This window comes from Crinia signifera, chromosome 7, assembly GCF_055691185.1.
Source record: "Crinia signifera chromosome 7, ASM5569118v1, whole genome shotgun sequence".
Lineage (NCBI taxonomy): Eukaryota > Metazoa > Chordata > Amphibia > Anura > Myobatrachidae > Crinia > Crinia signifera.
The window spans coordinates 18,056,943-18,077,287 of record NC_139223.1 but is presented as its reverse complement, the minus strand read 5'-3'; the positions used below and the strand labels follow the sequence as shown (position 1 = coordinate 18,077,287).

The following is a 20,345-nucleotide window of genomic DNA, read 5'->3' as shown; positions in this document are numbered from 1 at the left end:
CATCAGTTCCATCTGACCTCCTGAGCTTCCTACTAGCTTCCCATCTTTTCTCCAGTGGCAATTGGTCACCATCGATCTCAAGTATCTTCAATGCTCCATTAATGATACTCACTTCCATCGATGTTCCTGAACCAGCTCCATCGGTATTCACAGTAACGTATTCTCCAGTTTATTGTGCAATAAGAACTGCATCAGTGTTTACACTGCACCCATTGCCTCTGACCATCGATGTATATGCATCTCATGCCATACCAATGACCGATTGCAAGTCTTTTCACCGCTCTGTACCATCCTGCGTGTTTAATAAAGACTTTGTATTATATTTACCTGCTTCCTTCATTCTGGTCACGCCCTCGGTCAATCCTACCAAATACCATAGTCTAGTTCATGCCTCTAAGTTCCCAGAGTTCTCTCTTGAGTCAACCCCTATGCCTTTGGGTGTGACACCTAGCTTCCATCACTGTACCTTAACTGGTGTCCATCTTGTCTGCTCAGTGTCCTCACTGAGTACTTGCACTCTCTGGGCAGTATTTTACGGCTAAGGTAGAGATTGGGCTTCTCTCCATATACCTCTTGGGAGAGGACTGCTCATAATCCTGTGCCAGAGGCATCCGTCTGCAAGACATAGGGGGAGATTCTCTAACAATCGCTGCGAGTCCTACTAATTTCCGGGTATTTACCGCTTGTGCATCGCCGCGTTATGTCTCCCCTTTTCTCCATATTCTCTGTCCTTTCACTTAACGCTTGCAGTTAGCGTTATAGAGTGCTGCTGCAATGTTATTATTTTTTTTTTTTTTAAGTTCTGCGCATGCGCCCAGCCGGAGCTCTGGGCAGACATGCGCACTTGCTTCTTCCTGACGCCGCCTGGCACGTGAGGTGGTCAGTCTGAGGCAGCGCTTCCACGGCTCCACGGTCCTGGCTGTGTGTCTTCGCTAGCCTGAAGAGGCGAGTTAGAACACAGCTCAGATTACCGCGGCGGGGCTTACAGCATACGGTGCGCGCGCCTCCCCAATACAAATCAAGGGGGAAAGAATTGCGCTCCGATGAAACAAAGAATGCAGAAGTGCAGAGACGCGCACTACACCGTCGGGGGACTGAACATATGGAGAAGACACAGCGGCGCCGTAAAAGACGGCTGACCACTGTGTAACAGGTTAGAGAATCTCCCCCAAAGTGTTTCTTAAATTCAGGAGCTTGCAGGACAGGCTCTTTACACAAAGCTCGTCTCAAATCCTGCCAAGCAGTTTGCACTGGTTTAGACCATATTATCTTGTCTGAGAATTGTTTAAGACATTTGGATAGTGGAGCCGCTCTAGTGGTAAAATCTCAAATGAACCAGTGATAATATCCCACCAGACTGAGAAATGTCTTACATTTAGGTTTAGACCAGGTGAGAACTGCTTCTACCTTACTAGGCTGAGGTTTAACCTGTCCTCTGCCCACAATGTACCCCAAATATTTGGCCTCAACCATACCAATGGCACATTTCTCAGGGTTGGCAGTAAACCCGTGTGTCTACCTTTGGTAGGTGTGACTCCCAGTCAGAGCTGAAAACAATAATGCCATCTAAATATGCAGCCGCATATTCCCTGTGGGGCTGCAGCAACTTATTCCTAGCTCTCTGGACGGTTGCTGGGGCACCATGTAAACCAAATGGGAGCACTTTATACTGGAATAAGCCTTCTTGGGTAGAGAAGGCTGCTTTTGCATTAGCAGCTTGCGTTAATGGAATCTGCCAATAACCATTTCTCAAATCAAGTGAGATACTAAATGGCTAAGAACAATATGCTTGTGAAACAGGAAACACACACATTAGAGCAGGTACAAATAAGGACAGACAGGCTAATATGTAAAAAAGGTACTGCCATTAAATTCAAGGCAGCCACCAGCTCCAGCCTAGAGAAAGACTGTTAAATAAATCACTGCAGTTTATCAACATATCAGCCCTTACCCCCCACAATGGGGAAGACAGGGAACGCCACAGCCGCGGCAGCAAGACTGGAACGGTACGCTAGATCCCAAACTAGCGGGAACACACATACCCCATCCTCTACCCCTGTAACGACACCGGTTAAAACCAGCAATCCCCCTGCAAACCCCGAGATCACATTACAACAGGTTATGGAAGCCATAAAAGGCAGCGAGCAGCGCCTATCTGATAGATTCACGGATATACAAGCTGACATAGCCTCAGTGAGACAAGAAATTAAGGGGGTAAAAGCTCAAATGAATGAAATGGAGGGCCGAGTATCGAAGTTAGAAGATGGGAACTCCTGGCTGGCCTCCAAAGTTGACACCCTTTTAGGCCAGATGCGAGACATGAAATATAAAATCACAGACCAAGAGGGAAGATTAAGAAGAAATAATGTCAGGTGTATGGGCTTCCCAGAGCGAGAAGAAGGCTCAGACCCAGTAAAATTCATGGAGAAATGGATTGGGGAAACATTTGGTGGAGATATCCTCTCCAAGACATTTGCCATAGAGTGAGCCCATAGAGTGCCCTCCAAGCCACCCCCTCCAGGAGCTCCCCCCCGCATTATGATTATAAAATTGTTAAATTACCAGGATCGGGACTCCATACTTCGAGCAACTCGCTTAAAAGGCTCAGTAGAGCATAAAGGAACAAGGATATCAATCTTTCCGGATTTCGCTATAGAAGTCCAAAAAGAGAGAGCTAAATTTGTGGAGGTGAAAAAGAGGCTACGTGACAAAGGAGTGAAATACTCTATGGTTTATCCAGCAAAGTTAAGAATCATCTCAGAGGGCCAGACAATCTTCTTCCAGACCCCTAACGATGCAGCAAAATGGGTGGATAAGTGGGTGCCAGGGACAACCCAGTCGTCGGTCGAAAATGCTTAATTAATCATGATTTAAATAGGGAGCTCACCGCACTATGGTGGCTACTGAAGGATAAAAGCCCCATAGACATTTCGGGACACTAGGGTTCTCAATGTTAGGTATACCAGGGGAGGATAGGTATACAGGGAGGGGGGCGGAGGGAGGGGGGGAGGGGTTAATGTTTTATGTACGTTTATGTCATGTCCTGTTATTAAGATTGAAACGGCCCAACTATGACGTATTTAATGTAAATACCTGTGAAGTATCATTTCCTTCCTTAACGACTATGAAATCCCTTGTGATGAATCTGGAGGCGCAAGCCCATAGATGTACGCCCGAGGTAAGCGAATGGCAGAGACGGTAAAAATTATGTTTTGGAACGTGAGGGGCATCAATGATAGGATTAAGAGAGCATTGGTCCTAAAGCAAATAAAACATTATAATATTGACATTGTATGCTTGGCCGAGACACACCTTGTAGGTGATAAGTCAAAGTCATTAAAAAAGGCATGGGTGGGTCAAGCATACCATGCACCCTTCACTACTAGTTCCAGAGGAGTATCTGTTCTGGTAAAAAAATCTCTGCCATTCGCTTGCAAAAGGCTGAAAATAGATGCACTGGGCCGTTATATATTTATCGAATGCAGGATTCGATCGATGCTTTGTTATTTATTGGTTGTATATATCCCGCCACCATTCTCGTTTGATGTTTTAAAGGACACGGTAGATTTTGTATCATCCTCACCAGACCTTCCAGTGATCTGTACAGGGGATTTTAACAATTTCCTGGATCCCAACCTGGATAGATGGAGCAACTCCCACACGGGAGGGAAAAGGGGGAATAAGGGGTTCGACCAATTTGTGGGCAGTCTAGGGTGGGTCGATGCCTGGAGAGAGAGAAACATAGGGGTAAAACTATTTTCTTGTTTTTCAACGTCCTATCAATCCTTCTCCAGGATCGACCTGATGCTAGTATCGAGGAAGTTGTTGCCTAAAGTTTCTAATGTAGAATACAAGGCTAGAGGGATCTCAGATCACTCCCCAGTAGTTTTGGAGGTTACGGAGGAAAAGGGAAGGGGAAAACAGTTTTGGAAAATGGACAGTAGGTGGCTGGATAAAATAGCAGACGCAGCGATATTAGAAAAGCAATGGGTCGAATACTGGGCATTTAATGGAGGGTCAGCACCTAATGCTATGGTATGGGACGCATTCAAAGCGTATATGAGAGGTACCTTTAAAAAAGCAATAGCTGATATTAAAACTCAGAGTAAAAGTAAAGTAATAGAGATGGAAACCCAATGTGTGGAGTTAGAAAAAACTTATCTTAGGGACCAGTCAGAAGAAAAAAAAAGAGAATGGTTGGAGATGCAGAAAGGATGGGTGGAGTTAATGGAAGAGGAAAATATAAGGACACTCCAATATAACTCTTACACAAGATATGCCAGTACTGATAAATCAGGGAAATTCCTAGCTTATATGGCCCAAAATGACAGCGCAACTAATACTATTGTAAATATCATGGATGTTAATGGGGATATGGTGTACACAAATGAAGAAATAGGGAAAGCATTCACTGGATATTTCAATAAATTGTACGAGTCACAACTTTTAGGTGGCCGGGAAGAACTACCCTGTCTGGCCACAGAGCATAGGGAAGGGCTGGAGGCCCCTCTGACCCTGGAGGAAATAAGAACAGCTATTAACACACTTCCAAATGGCAAATCCCCAGGGCTGGATGGTATCCCAGCAGAAATTTTTAAAAAAGACATCAATGTACTGGCCCCTATGCTCCTGGACATGCTAAACATCAGCTTTGAAAATAATGCCCTCCCTAGGTTAATGTTAGAAACTAAAATTGTTGTATTACTTAAAGCAGAGAAGGATCCCAAAATATTAGATTCATACAGGCCCATTTCATTAATAGCGGTAGAAGCAAAAATCTTGGCAAAAATATTATCATTAAGACTAAACCCCCACTTAAGTAAAATCATACATGAGGACCAGACTGGTTTTATGCCAGGGAAAACTACAGCCCTGAACATACGCAAACTGTATACCCACCTGCAGACTCCTCACGATGAAGACGCATACCCAGTGGTGGTGTCGCTCGACGCGGTCAAAGCATTTGATGCGGTCGAGTGGCACTACCTCTGGGAAGTCATTCGCAGATTTGGGCTGGGGCCCAGATATATCAAATGGGTGCAGATGATGTATGCGAATCCGGAGGCTAGAGTGTCCATTAATGGTAACATAACCCAGCCTTTCTCTATAGGCAGAGGGACAAGGCAGGGCTGTCCTCTGTCGCCCAGCCTATTTGCCCTCGCCATAGAGCCTCTGGCATGCATCTTGCGGAACCATCTGGGTATTCAGGGATATAAGAGGGGTAGCCAGACGGATATAGTGGCTCTTTACGCAGATGACCTGTTGGTGTTTTTGACAGATGGGGGTAAATTCATCCCTATCATACTTAAAACAATAGAAGAATTTGGTAATATCTCAGGCTTCAGGGTAAACTGGAGCAAATCTAGCATTCTTCCAATAGGCCCCGGGACCCAGATAAGACCACATATAAACTGTCCCCTTAAAATAGTTGATACAGTCAAATACTTGGGGATTTGGTTCTCAAGGGACCCAAACGATTTTTCTAAACTTAATTTAGACCCCCTGGTGCTGTATCTAGGTCAGAAGACAAAACAATGGAGCAGGTTACCCTTATCAACTACGGAAAAGTGAATTTACTGAAAATGATCATACTCCCAAAATTTCTCTACACTTTACAACTTTCACCCTGCTATATACAAAATAGCTTTTTTAGGAAAGTTAACAGCATGATATCCACATTTATATGGAACAATGCTCGACCAAAAATTAGTCTCCAGACCTTGATGAGGAAAAGAAATAATGGGGGGATGTCACTTCCTGATTTTAAACTTTACTATCTTGCCGGTCAAATTACATCTATGACAGAATGGATGGAAGATTCAGGAAATGGGGATGGAATAAAAGAACTGGTAGGGAATAACAGAGTCGGTAAAGAAATAATACCAGCGCAGAGGCTAATCAAAGGGCATATAACTCAAAGAGACCCCCCAGCAGTCAAACAAGCTATTAAAATCTGGCGGGAGGTAAATAGACTCCTAGAGTTCCATCACTGGGATAAAGATCACCCATTAAATGATGTAAAGAGATTGCCTGAACTTAAATCTCTCCAGATATCAGAGGTATGGGGAATACACGGGGTCATAACCCTAAATCAGGTATATCTAAATGGAGAACTCAAATCATTCCCACGATTGCAAGAGGAATTCTCCTTACCATCCTCTCATATCTTCAGATATTTACAACTTAAAAATGCGTTGGCTACGCAATTTAAAGGGAACAGCCCAGAATTCGGGATATCGCCAATAAAGGCAATGTTAACAATGGGTGGAAATTCCCTTAAAATATCTGGGGTATATGAGCAAATGTTGCAAAATAAAAATGAAGACAAAATGAAGAATATAAAGGAGAAATGGGAATCAGATCTGGGGTCTATAAATATAGGAGAATGGACATCTGCTCTAACGTCAATACCCAAGAGTACAAACTCCATAAAAGTTCAACAAATTCAGCTATTTGTACTGCATAGGGCGTATTTAACAACGGGGAGGTTGGTTAAATTTGGGGCAATAGCAAGGGATAGATGTCCTAAATGCAAAATAGTATCAGGTACCTTTTACCATCTGATTTGGGAATGTGGCATGATACAGGAATTTTGGATAAAAGTCAAAAAAATAATGGTGGAAATCGGGATAAGAGAAAATATATTAACACCCAGATGTTGCATCTTGAACATAATGGAGGATGGGACAATAAATGATAATTTGAAAAGATTTATTATTAACATGTGCGCACTAGCCAAGGTGATTATAGCCAGGGCGTGGATGGCAAAAGAAGGCCCTGAAATCGAGAATTGGATAACACTAATTGATTACACAGTAAAACACGAAAGATATATTTATAAAAATAGGAATACACTAGGTAAATATAAAAAAATATGGAATATCTGGATAGATAGGTAGCCCATAGAAAAGAGAATAGACCGAATAGCCACATAACACATTAAACACAAGATATATTAGATATACAAAGTATAGCACGTATTTAGTGGGTATGCAGGAGGAAGAAGAAAGGTACAATATCACAAATGAGTAAGAATATACACTAGCATGATAAAACAGCTGGACTCAAGTTTGAAACAGCTAAAAGTCAAAATTTAACTACTCTCTCACAAAAACAAGTGCGGGCTGAAGCGATAAGTAAACATACACAAGCATGCACAACGCAAGTAAAGGATATAAGGAAATAGCACGTATATTAAAATTTATCACTTTTTAAAATAATAATTCACACCAGTATAATCAATGTAGTGGGACCAAAAGCAAGAATAGATAAAGAGCGCCAATAAAGAGGCGAGGGCCACACATCGCACAAGCAGGTTAAAGAAGCCATGTGGGAAGCCAAAAGGGAAGAAGGGGTACAGGAATGAAAACGGGTAGGAATATGTCGATAGTTGGGGAAGGGACCGTTAAAATATAATGTCTTTATGGTATGTCTAGTTGCTGTTGCATGGTAGGCAGAATTGCTGAGAATATCCGTGAAAATAGATGTTAAGGTAAACGCCTTCGTATATAGAAAAGCTCACTCAAATGCAATATGCTTACCGGCTTTTATGTGTGTAATACTGTCTTTATGTATTGTATTGATTTTTTTTGTACTGAAATTGAATAAAAATTATATCTTAAAAAAAATAAAAAAATAAAGGTACTTACCTAGTAGCCAGCCCTCTGGCATTTGGTGGTCAGTAAATCGGTTCCAGAGGGCTGAGTGTCTCAGAATATAGGCGTCATGGCAGTTCCCAGGAAAGCCTGCAACAACACTCAGGATTTTCAGGTGAGCATTGGATACAACCTGCACGTTCAGGGAGTGCCGCCCACGCCTATTGACGTAGACGTGGCCCCGCACGTGCGGTGCCCTAATCCCAATGTGTGTGCAGTCTATAGCTCCCAGCACGTGAGGGAATGCTGAGAGTCTATAGAAAGCCAACTTGTGGTCCTGCCACTCCAGCTCAGAACTGGGGAATCTGATGTATGTCCGCCACAACTTCTTTAAAGTAAGTAACACTTGAGTAAAATGCTTAGAGAAAGTGGCCTGTGATACCCCCAAGGCCCATGAGGTCACAGACTGAGTGGAGCCTGTGGCCAAATAGTAGAGGGCACACATTAATTTGTGCTGGCCAGACACTGCATAGTTGCCTCCCCCAAAAGGGTCCAAATCATCTCTCACCTGCTCATATAAGTCCAACAGGTTAATGCGGTTCAGCCTAAACATCCCCACAACCTGTTGATCCGAGAGGGAGTCCAGGTACAGCCGAGTACGATACATACGTGGGGTACGCAGTAGTCGGGGGGCTACCTGGATCTGGCGTGCAGCTTCCTCCCTCCTGCGCAGCTCCTCCAAATGGGCCACATCACAGATAAGCAACTCCAAACCACTCTGCAAAATCTCCATGTCTCAAAACCTCACAGGTGTCCTTAATGATGTTGGGGTTTATGTAGGGGTGTTTCTGAGTGAAAATGAGGGCACCTGTGGTGAAATTAACCATGTGTGCACTTGACCAAAGTGAGTTCTGGGCCAAATCGCCCAACAGAACCTGGTCTGAAATAAGTGCGATTATTAGACCACTAAAAAGTGCGATTTGCGAAAATGCATTTCATTAAATAAGCGATTTGTATACTTTTCTGTACGAAAACATCTGGATGCGATATGAATGCGATTTTATCTCGCAGTTTTGGTCCGCATGCCTTAATGCGCATAATATGCGATTTCAGTCCCTTAGCGCATCCTATTAAATAGGCGATTTGACGGAAAAATGCGATATCGCCATTTTGTTTACTAATTAACGCCAAAAAACAGAAATCTCATCCCATAGAATGTCACCCATAGAATTTGTCAGCAGATAAGAACCACTTGGCCCATCTAGTCTGCCCCTTTTTTAAACATGTTACCTCAAACCATATTTGATCCTTATTTTTTTGAAAGGATATCAATATGCCTATCCCAAGCATGTTTACATTGTACTACTGTATTTGCCTCTACCACCTCTGATGGGAGGCTACTCCACTTATCTACTACTCTTTCTGTGAAGTCATTCTTCCTCAAATTCCCACTCACACAACATCTGAAACTGAGTTTGCTGACCGGCAGCCATGTCAGTTTTTAGTAGCTCCTCCATGTTACCCTGTACTTCCCCTTTAAGGGCAAATGTAGGAGGATTAATAATTAATAATGCGGTGGCCCTTTAAGACTGCCTGCCTTTCACTGCAAGCACAGATGGGATGGTCAGTCTAACCAACTCACTAAGCACACCACAAGTGAAAACCCCCTTCTGGCTTCCAAGCCAGCTGCACAATGCGTAACCAGAGAGGAGGAAAAAGAACTTGCCCGTTTAAACACAGGTAGTTCACACACTGCTCATATGTGTATATGGTGTACAGCTGAGATGGATCCATGCTCGCATTCTCCACCAATTGTGACAAGGATCACATACACGTGGATTCAGATGAAGCACATCACAGCATACCAGATTAATTCCAAAGGGCAAGCGTAGTTACAGGCCGCATAAACACACTCTTGCAAGGCTCCAGTGGTCCCTACCATAGCCCACACCCCGGCCTATTGTTTGGGCAGCAAATCCACCATCAAGTGCAAGAGCACTCTGCACTGGAAACACTTATATCAGGAGATCACAGGTGCTGCCGATTACACACCTGGGATTCTGCTACTGCTCCAAAACCTGGTCTGGATCCTTCACATTACTCTCAAGTGGAGATCTGCTGTCTCTGCCACAAAATACTGTATATGTATATATATATATATATATATATATATATATCTCCTATATATTTGGCTACATCTGTCACTCAAAGTGGGTGTCTGTGTCTATAACGCTCTGTTCCTGGACTTTCCTCTTAATGTGTGATTGCCTTCATCTGTGCTGAACACCTTTCTGAGAAATTAACCTGTTTAAAACAGGTGATGGCAATCATACATTAAGGGGAAGTCTAGAAACAGAGCATTGTGTCCCTCCTGGAGAGGGTCATGTTGGGAGGTATGTGACAGAGAACCAGCCCAGTGAGCCCACAGACAGTGCCAGACACCCACTGCCTTCCCATGTTGCCCAGCACTGCTACTCCACCACCACCAGGTGAGCGTCCCCCTCCCGCGATTTGCGGCAAAACCTCCCCTCCCGCGCGCCCCCCCCCCTCCCGCGATTCACGGCAAATACACCCGCTCCCCCGCGACCCCCCCTACCGCGATTCGCAGCAAAAACACCCCCGCGACCCCCCCTCCCGCGAATTGCTGCAAAAAGAACCCCACCACGACCCCTCCCGCAATTCGCGGCATAACCACCACCCCGCGACCCCCCCTCCCGCGAATCGCGGCAAACCCTCCCCCGTGACCCCCCCCCCGATTCGCGGAAAAAACACCCCCCTGCGACCTCCCTCCCGCGATTCGCGGCAAAACCCCCCCCCCCCGCGACCCCCCCTTGCACGATTGGCGGCACCCCCCCTGCGACCCCCCTCCTGCGATTCGCGGCACCCCCCCCCCCGCAATTCGCAGCAGCCCCAGGATTAAATGGCACATGCAAAACACTGACATGGCTATGGTCGACAATGAAAAAGGTTGACATGAGTTTTTGAAGATTTATTTTTAATTTTTTTAATTTTTTCATATTCATTGTCATGTGTCGACATGGACACCAATGAAGTGGCACACTTATGTCAACATTTACATGTGTTGACCTTTCTGTGTTGATTTTTTCTTGTGGCGATTCGCGTCACACCCCCCCGCAACCCCCCCTCCCGCGATTCGCGGCACCCCCCGTGACCCCCCACCTCCCGCAATTCGCGGCAACCCCCCACCGGAACCCCTGTGAACCCCGCCCTCCCGCGATTCGCGGCACCCACCCCGCGACCCCCCCTCCCGCAATTCGCGGCACCCCCCCGTGATTCGCGGCAGCTCCAGAATTAAATTGCACATGGAAAACACTGACATGGCTATGGTCGACAATGAAAAAGGTTGACATGAGTTTTTGAAGTTTTTTTGTCATTTTTTGAATATTTTCATATTCATTCTCATGTGTCGACATAGACACCAATGAAGTGCCACACTTATGTCAACATTTACATGTGTTGACCTTTCTGTGTTGATTTTTTTCTTGTGGCGATTCGCGTCACACCCCCCGCACCCCCCCCCACAACCCCCACTCCCGCGATTCACGGCACACACACACACACCTCCCCGCGATTCTCGGCACCCCACCCCGTGACCCCCCCTCCCGTGATTCACGGCACACCCCCGCGACCCCCCCTCCCATGATTCGCCGCAACCCCGCCCCGTAACCCCCCCTCCCGCGATTCGCGGCACCCACCCCCGCGACCCCCCCTCCCGCAATTCGCGGCACCCCCCGCGATTCGCGGCAGCTCCAGAATTAAATTGCACATGGAAAACACTGACATGGCTATGGTCGACAATGAAAAAGGTTGACATGAGTTTTTGAAGTTTTTTTTTTCATTTTTTGAATGTTTTCATATTCATTCTCATGTGTCGACATGGACACCAATGAAGTGCCACACTTATGTCAACATTTACATGTGTTGACCTTTCTGTGTTGATTTTTTCTTGTGGCGATTCGCGTCACACCCCCCCCACCCCCCCCGCAACCCCCACTCCCGCGATTCATGGCACACACACCCCCCCCGCGATTCTCGGCACCCCACCCCGTGACCCCCCCTCCCGTGATTCACGGCACACCCCCCGCTACCCCCCCACCATGATTCGCCGCAACCCCCGCCCCCGTAACCCCCTCCCGCGATTTGCGGCAACCCACCCCGCGACCCCCCTCCCGCGATTCTCTGCAATCCCTCCCCTCCCGCGATTCGCAGCATCCACCCCCCCACAACCCCACCTCCTGCAATTCGCGGCACCCCCCGCGACCCCCCTCCTGCAATTCGCGGCACCCTCCGCGACCCCCCCTCCCGCGATTCGCGGACACCTAAGTTGCAATACAGGGCATCTTTCATACAATTCTAACCATATTTCTCATATACAAACGTTCACAAATTAAGGGGGCGCAGCCCCTTACGACGGTGTGAAGAGCGCCCGTAGGGCGCGATGAATCACCTAGTATATATATATATATATATATATATATATATATATATATATATATATATATACACTGAGTGGCCAAATTAATATTACCACTTGACACTTACACGCAGATGGGCCATAACCACGTTGTTGCCACTAGAGGGCGACATAGCTATAAAAAGGGATGTATATAATATGTGATGTGAATATGAGGAAACTCTTACAGGAAAACATCTTACACACTAAGCTGAGGAAATGTTATTGCCATTTGGAGATAAAATTGAAGGGGATAAAGTACTAGCCAATCAGACCCCAACTGTCATTGTTTTACCCCCCATCTTTAACAGGATAGTCAGGGGCTGACTGGCTGGTACTTTCTCTCTCTCCAAGACTTTGTATAAGGATACCATACACATGAAACATCATGTTTGTTATACATATATTGTATAATACAGTGATCTATGACATACTTAATCCCCTTGCGTACGTCATTCACAGGCATAGGGGGTTATTCTAATCACATCAGTCCCCCACGTGTTTACACGGGAGACTGAAGTTTAGCGCCTGTGCATGCGCTGGGTGTTTCCATGCAAATGGTTGGTGAGGAGGGTGCCTCTAGGCAGCCAACGTCAGCGGATGCCCGCACAGGGTGTTGCCAATGTAATAGTGGTTGTCGTGATCCGATCAGGTGATAGATCAATTAAAGCATGTCTCCTGTTATTATTAGGTGTGAGATTAATGTATTTCTGATATTGTTTGTAAATTATTGGTGACCCAGAGAGGTTGAGTCTGTATTCCCTCAGAGTGACCATCTGTAGAAATCCTCTGAAGTTAACTTGTCAGATAAGATCTGAGACCCCTCATTAACCATGGTCCAGAAGAGAGGTTAGAGATTGTCTCCTTCCTCCAGTGCACATCTCTTATCAGTGAAGCCTGTCTGTTATGCATCTCACTGGATGAGGAATGATTATCAATCACTTTGAAAACAGCAGACAAATTCTGCATGTACTGTAAAAGATCCATTAATTGGAGACATTCACTACATACAGCAGGGAAAGGGTAAAAATCCCAAGGGTGGGAGGGATGAGGGAGCCTGCAGATATTGTCAATATTTGAGTGTTACTTCTTGGGGGAACAGCAAACTGGCTGGAAGCGACTGGAGATTTCTTGTGGAGACCCCCCACTACAGGACCCATACTTGGGTGTAAGATACAGTCCTGTCCTTTTTCCCTTTTATTTTATTTGAGTTGTATCAATGTGTGTACTTTTAGAATCATTGTAATATCTTGTCACCATTTCTATCACTTAAACTTTAAGCTATGTATTATTTCTAGGTATAAATAATACATATTCCCAGTTCTGATTTTGTGTTCTTAGGACCTTTTAAGCCAAAGAAGAGTGGTCAACGTTACCTTTATTTTATACTGTAATGTGTAGTCAGGGGCAGCAAGGCGTCCTTGCGCAATTTGAAAGCGCTAAATCAAGACTGCTGGTGGCGGCGTACCTCAGAGGGGACTTGTGTGTCCAAAGTGAACCCCAGTCACGGCCGGAGCTGCTCAGATTGACGTATCTAAGGAGGCGACCAGGTGGGTCCGTGACAGTGGTGACCATCCATTTGCAGCCATGTGGGGGAGGAGTCGGCAAGCGAGGGGGGTGCAGGCAGCGTGCTGCGAATTGCGCAGTGTTGTGTGTGGACCTGAACAAAGTCCATATTGGGGGTGCAGTACAGCCGATGACCGGTATATCTATCGATATATCGGCAAATTGTGCTGTGTGGATGGATGATCCGTCAACAACCTGTACACTTGCAGCATAAGCTGGCGGTGATTGACAGCGCACGTGGGCCGGCACATGTAAATGCCCGCCCAGTTGTGATGTCAGTCATGACTGATACGGCAGATTGTATACAGCACCCGCTGCCCAATCAGGTATAGCTAAAGGTGTGAACCCACCTGAAGAATATATATTACATTATCATAATTAGATGATGGATGCTGTCTTGTTATATGGTTACTATATTCCCCTCACCTGTCACCCTGAGCTCTCCGGTCCTCTTCTCCAGGGGGGTCACCAGAGTGGGGTGCGTCACCCGGCAGATGAACTCTGACCCATGCTCTGTGACCGCAGACACCGCTACGATCAGGCTGGCTGTGCAGGTGTACGTGTGATCAGGCTGCTGTGTGATCTCCATTACTGGGATCTTGTATCTGTCACTGGGAGACACCTCGTACAGTTCCTGCTTCCCAGCTTCTCTCCTCATCCACGTCACCCCCAGGTCACCCGGCGGGTAGTACCCCGAGATTGTGCACTGCAGTTTGGCCTCTGTGCTGTGTCGTAATGGAGGTGTTATGATATCATCCATCACTGGGTACCAAGGAAGGTCTGTAACACAGAGTGGTATAATGGGAGACAAGGGGCCTGATTCAGAACTCCTCGCTGGCCTGCGAGTGTTCGAGAGCCCAGAGAGCAGGTAAACAGCGCCACGCCATGTCCTTAAAACCCCCCACCCCCATGCATGGCTGCGAACATAGGGAGAAAATCACCATCAAATGATTATCCCCCTGCTCGCAAACGTTGAGTAAGTCCAGACTTAGAAGATATACAAGAGATGGTACACGAACTAGCGAAATGCAATAAAACTAACACGCTAAAATAGCTGTACACAGGGGCGGATCCAGGATAAAATGACAGGGGGGGGCACCATGATAAAAGAGGGTTTAGGTGGGGGAGGGCCACTGTTAGTGGTGCCAGTGTACATGCTAAGAGAGCGGCAGAGAGAGGGTGGCAATGGGATTAAAAATAGGCCCACCATGGCAACAAAAGTGAAGGATGTAGTTGTGCGCGCGCCGAAGGCATGCTCTGGAAAAGGGGGTGTGGCCACTCAACAGGGGGCATGTCCTTGAGTGGAGTGTACAACACCATATACAACTTCTACACATTATGCTACAAAATACTAGACCCCATTATACTTGCCCCTTACACATGATGCCAAATGGAATGAGCCAAAATTCAAACAATGCCACATGGATTGTGTCAAAATTCACATAATGCCACACGGATTGAGACAAAATTTACATAATAACACACGGATTGAGCCAAAATTCACAAAATGCCAAATGGATTGAGCCAAAATTCACATAATGCCACACAGATTAAGCCAAAATTCACAATACGCTTCATAAACAAGGACATTGTCCACAAAGGCGCGCATTAAACATTTACACCATAATGTCCATTGCACGTTAAGTTACACGGCATGATGTCCATTATGTATTATGTCAAACACCATAATGCCTATTAAAAATTATGCTACATAGAGTAAGTGCTGCTTATCTACATGCTCATTGCCAAGGGTTCCATGCTCATTGCCAGAGGTTCCATGCTCGTTGCCATGTGGGATTACATGCTCATTGCCAAGGGGGAATACATGCTCGTGGTAAATGGGGGACAGCCGCCGCCAGGCAGAAGTGATAGCCACTGACAGTGGCAGAGCCTGGCTGTATTCAGAGCACTGCAGGTCCCGGCTATTTGAAATAATACCCCTTTCACGCCAGAAAATGCATTCCCAGGTTGGTCCATTTTACACCAGCCTAGTCCGTGCATTTTTTGGTGTGAGGGGGAGAGAAAACCACCCCTCCCCCCTTTAACCAGTTATCTCATTTAACCGGCTATATCTTCGGAACCAACTGACCCATTTACATGAGACAAGTATCATATTGAAGAACTTTTGAGTGGGCTTTGAATGATTTTGGTCCAGTGAAACTGGAACGTTTGGTTCCAGAGTAATCTGCCCTCAAAGAACATGAACAGCCATGAAATTACATTTCAAAAATAAAAAAATCGATTTACTCGCTATGTCTCTGGAACCGATCATATTGAAGGCCCAGCGATTTGGAATTGAATGACATCAACCACAAGCTCCTGTGATGCCAGGGGGGGAACTGGCAGCCGTCGGAACCAGGTGGGGGTCGGAATTGACGGGTCCCATATTATCCTATGGGGAAAAAATGTTACAGCTTTGCCAGGCGATATCTCCGGTTCCCGGAGGGCTAGAGACACAGGGCTGGGCTCGTTGGAAAGCCCTGGTCCTCAGCTACAAAATCAATGACAGGGGGGGCACGTGCCCGGGTGCCCCCCCCCTGAATCTGCCACTGGCTGTACATGTCCAGAACATCAGAACATTCATCTGAAAAAGCTCAAAAAGACAGACAAGACCATAGTGCAATATTGTAGGGCACTTCAAGCTGTTTTAATTCACACAGTACACTCACATAGGGAGGTCATGAATGCGCATCACAGGTCTTTTTAGAATCTTCCTCCCGGGTTACTTGAACCTATGGGGCTTATAAAAAACTTGATAGTGCAATATTGTATGATATATTTTACATTTATATTTATATATTTTTATATCATACAATATCGCACTATCAAGTTTTTGGTCTTATCTGTCTTTTTGAGCTTTTTCAGATTAATGTTCTGATTTTCTGGACATGTACAGTTATTTTAGCGTGTAAGTTTTATTGCGTTTCGCCAGTGGGTGTACCATCTTGTACTGTAAATCTTTTGTGTCTTAAAGCTTTTGGTGGAAGCTTTTTGCTGTCATCCTGGGCAGAAGTGTTTCTTGCGCTGTGGAGATCAGTTTTATTTTTACCTATAAGTCCAGACTTACTCAGCCCTGCGATGGCTGTAGGGAGAATTAGGCCGCTGGTGGCGTTAGTGGGGAATGCCTGCATTTTCTGGGGCACTCATGGTTGGGGCACTCGTGCATGGTTATCGCCCCCCACTGGCGGATTTAGGGGTGGGGCAATTCTGCCCTGTCATTTCTGACACCATTTTTTTTTTACTTTAAATTCCGCCACAAAAAATTAACAGCTGGGCAGATCGTCCTGCTGCCCGGCTGTATACAGTGTGCTCGTCAGGCTCAGCTGTGCAGCAGCCCCTAGGTCCCGGCTATTTTAAAGCATATGGCTGGTTTCACACACTCCGACTGCTGCCGGACGGTGAAATCCCGCTCGGCCAGGGAGCCGTGCCGCACACACTAGTTTATCATGGAAGGGATGGCCACAGCCCGGCAGCCATCCCTTCCAGTGGTGGGATCCGGCTGCAACCGTGCGGCCGGGTCGTGGACGTCCCGTGTGCGGCATGGCTCCTTGGCCGTGCGGAATTTCACCGTCCGGCAGGAGCCGGAGTGTGTGAAACCAGCCTATCTCGCACTGCCACTGCCGCGGCCGCTTTTCAGGACCGCAAGCCAATCAGAGCTTGGTCGCGGTCCGGCAGCCAATCACAAGCCACCACTCCGGATTGGCTGCTGGACCGCGAGCAAGCTCTGATTGGCTCGCGGTCCCGACAGGCGGCCGCGGCAGTGCGAGCTAAGCTTCAAAATAGCCGGGAGCCGCCCGGGACCTAGGGGCTGCTGCAGACAGAGCTGAGCCTGACGAGCACACGGTATACAGCCGGGCAGCAGGACGATCTGCCCAGCTGTTAATTCTTTCAGGTGGCGGAGACAGGCGGCATTTAAATAAAAAAAAACCGAAGTAGGTCATAGGTAAAGATGGACACCCCCCCCCCATATAGGCGGTGATTATTGTAGTATTTTAGTGTGCCTGGGTCTGAAGACTAGGAAGCAAATGTAATAGAGCAAAGCTTGTCGGAGGTGCGGGATTTCAATTGATCTTGTGGTGTTTTGGGACTTTTTGCTTGTACATTATTGTCACTTTAATAAAAACCTCCAAGATTGCCTGTCATCACGCACCTCCAGCAACATTAGACCCTATTACATATGAACTTTGATTTAGTAAAGAGAAGCAGAAATTAATCTTGTTTTTTACATTCTTACTCATATTTGGTTTTACAATAACGCATCAGTTGTGGAACATTTATCTTCCTTTTGACTCAACTTTAATTAGACATGAAACAAATCATGTTTTTAAATATGAGTCTAGCAGTAACTTTCCTGCATGTTAAATGAACCCCTCTTTCTGGCGCACACAAGTCTGCAGAGGTTTAAAGACCTACTTTTGAGGAGATTGTCAGCGGCGGCGGGCGGCATTTAAATTGAAAAAAAAAAATGCTGCTGCAGTGAGCTCTGTGACGGACATCGTATACAGCCGGGCAGCTGGACGCTCTGCCCAGCTGTGAATTTTTTCAGGCGGCGTTCCTGTAGAACCTCACATGGCAACAAGCATGGAATCCCACATGACAACAAGCATGGAACCCCTGGCAACGAGCATGTAGGTTTGCAGCACTTATGTAGCATAATTTGTAATAGGCATTACGGTGTTTGACATAATACGTAATGGACATTATGGTCTGTGGCTTAACTTGTAATGGGCATTATGGTGAAAATTTTTGGGCGCAATGTCCATGTTTGTGGAGCCTTTTGTGAATTTTGCCACATTCTGTGCAGTATTATGTGAATTTTGGCTCACTTAGTTTGGCATAATGGGGGACATTTACCAAAATGGATTCGTAGAAAAAAGGTGTATTCGTAGGGAGAAATACACCTTTTTTTTACGAATTTGTATTTTCGGGATTTACAATCCCAAAAATACAACAATTCGTAGTCCTAAAGATGGAACATTCGTATTTGTAGTTACAAATACGAATGTCTACACCATCGATAGGATACGACAGAAATCACCATTCAAAAGAATGGTGGTTTCTGATTTACTAAGCAGCCGTACTGACAATACGGCTGCTTAGTGGTGTGAAACACCCACGCAAATACGACAGGAAAATAGAACACCATTTTCCTGTTCTATTTGCGTTTTAGCCTGCACGGATCAGTCAGATCCGTGCAGGCTTCAGTGTAAAAAAAATAGAAAAATAAATAAATAAAAAAAAAAAACGGCGTGGGGTCCCCCCCACAGCCATAACCAGCACCAGGTTGAAGGAGCCGGGGCCGGTAATTAAAAATCAGGGAGCCCGACAAATAGGGGTTCCCCGATTTTTAACAACCAGCCCCAGGCTCCAGGTCCGGGGCTGGTTCCCAAAATACGGGGGACAAAATGAGTAGGGGTCCCCCGTATTTTAAGAACCAGCCCCAGGCACAACCAGCCGGCAGGGTAATGTCACAGCCGGGGGACACTTATAATATAAGGTCCCGCGGCCAAAACATTCTCCCTACCGACCAGTCAGCCTGGCCAGGGGCCCTGGGGGAGTGGGGACCCCCCCAATAAAGGGGTCCCCCCCCTCCAGGACTTACCTGACCAGGCTGAAGCCTGGTGCTGTCCTCGATGCCCCTGGGCGGTGGGCATCGAGCTGATAAATGTTGTAAAAAATAGATAAACCATTGTTTTTTACTGTGGCACTACAAGTGCCAGCAAGCCTCCCCAGCAAGCTGGGACTTGGAGAACCACAAGTCCCAGCCTGCTGGGCATTAAAGGGCCCGCTGGCACTTGTAGTTCTACAGTTAAAAAAATAGTGCACAAAACACACTGACACACTTTTAAAATAAAACTTTATTACACACAAAGCCCACACACACTAATACTTACCTATCTTCTCTCCGTAGGTAGCCCTGATGTCCTGTGTCGGCGTCTTCTGGTCCTGTGTCGTCTTCTTCCTCCATGTCGACGTCGCTGTCGGCGATGGTGTCCCCGTCCGGATCCGAAGAAATCCATTTGGGAAGCTGTGGAAGGAAACCATACTCACCTGTCCCAGCGCGACGTAGTCCAGGTAAGGGTCTTTGCAAAAAAATAAACCGAAAACCCCGAAACCAAACCGGACACGACGGAGACGCACGGTGTGTTTACATCGTGCGGCTCCGCCTCCCGAATGCCGCTATTGGCCGCCTTGCGGCCTAGCGGCCAATAGCGGCATTCGGGAGGCGGAGCCGCACGATGTAAACAAACACACGTGCGTCTCCGTCAGTCCGGTTTGGTTTCGGGGTTTTCGGTTTATTTTTTTGCAAAGACCCTTACCTGGACTACGTCGCGCTGGGACAGGTGAGTATGGTTTCCTTCCACAGCTTCCCAAATGGATTTCTTCGGATCCGGACGGGGACACCATCGCCGACAGCGACGTCGACATGGAGGAAGAAGACGACACAGGACCAGAAGACGCCGACACAGGACATCAGGGCTACCTACGGAGAGAAGATAGGTAAGTATTAGTGTGTGTGGGCTTTGTGTGTAATAAAGTTTTATTTTAAAAGTGTGTCAGTGTGTTTTGTGCACTATTTTTTTAACTGTAGAACTACAAGTGCCAGCGGGCCCTTTAATGCCCAGCAGGCTGGGACTTGTGGTTCTCCAAGTCCCAGCTTGCTGGGGAGGCTTGCTGGCACTTGTAGTGCCACAGTAAAAAACAATGGT

The 20,345-nt window shown here is 46.5% G+C and overlaps 1 protein-coding gene and 1 long non-coding RNA gene across 2 annotated transcripts in view; one reads left to right on the top strand and one right to left on the bottom strand.

Moving 5' to 3' along the window:
• The window catches only part of LOC146019885 (uncharacterized), a 134,486-nt gene that overhangs the window by 61,262 nt on the left and 52,879 nt on the right, over nucleotides 1-20,345 (top strand). The window lies entirely within an intron of this gene.
• Nucleotides 9,026-20,345, bottom strand: part of LOC146020404 (uncharacterized) — a 54,780-nt gene continuing 43,460 nt past the window's right edge. Inside the window, exons 4-5 of the mRNA XM_083153505.1 lie at nucleotides 14,062-14,415; nucleotides 9,026-9,129 (exon numbers count right to left, since the gene is read on the bottom strand). Coding sequence (XP_083009631.1) covers nucleotides 9,026-9,129; nucleotides 14,062-14,415 — 458 coding nt within the window. The remainder of the gene's footprint in view (nucleotides 9,130-14,061; nucleotides 14,416-20,345) is intronic.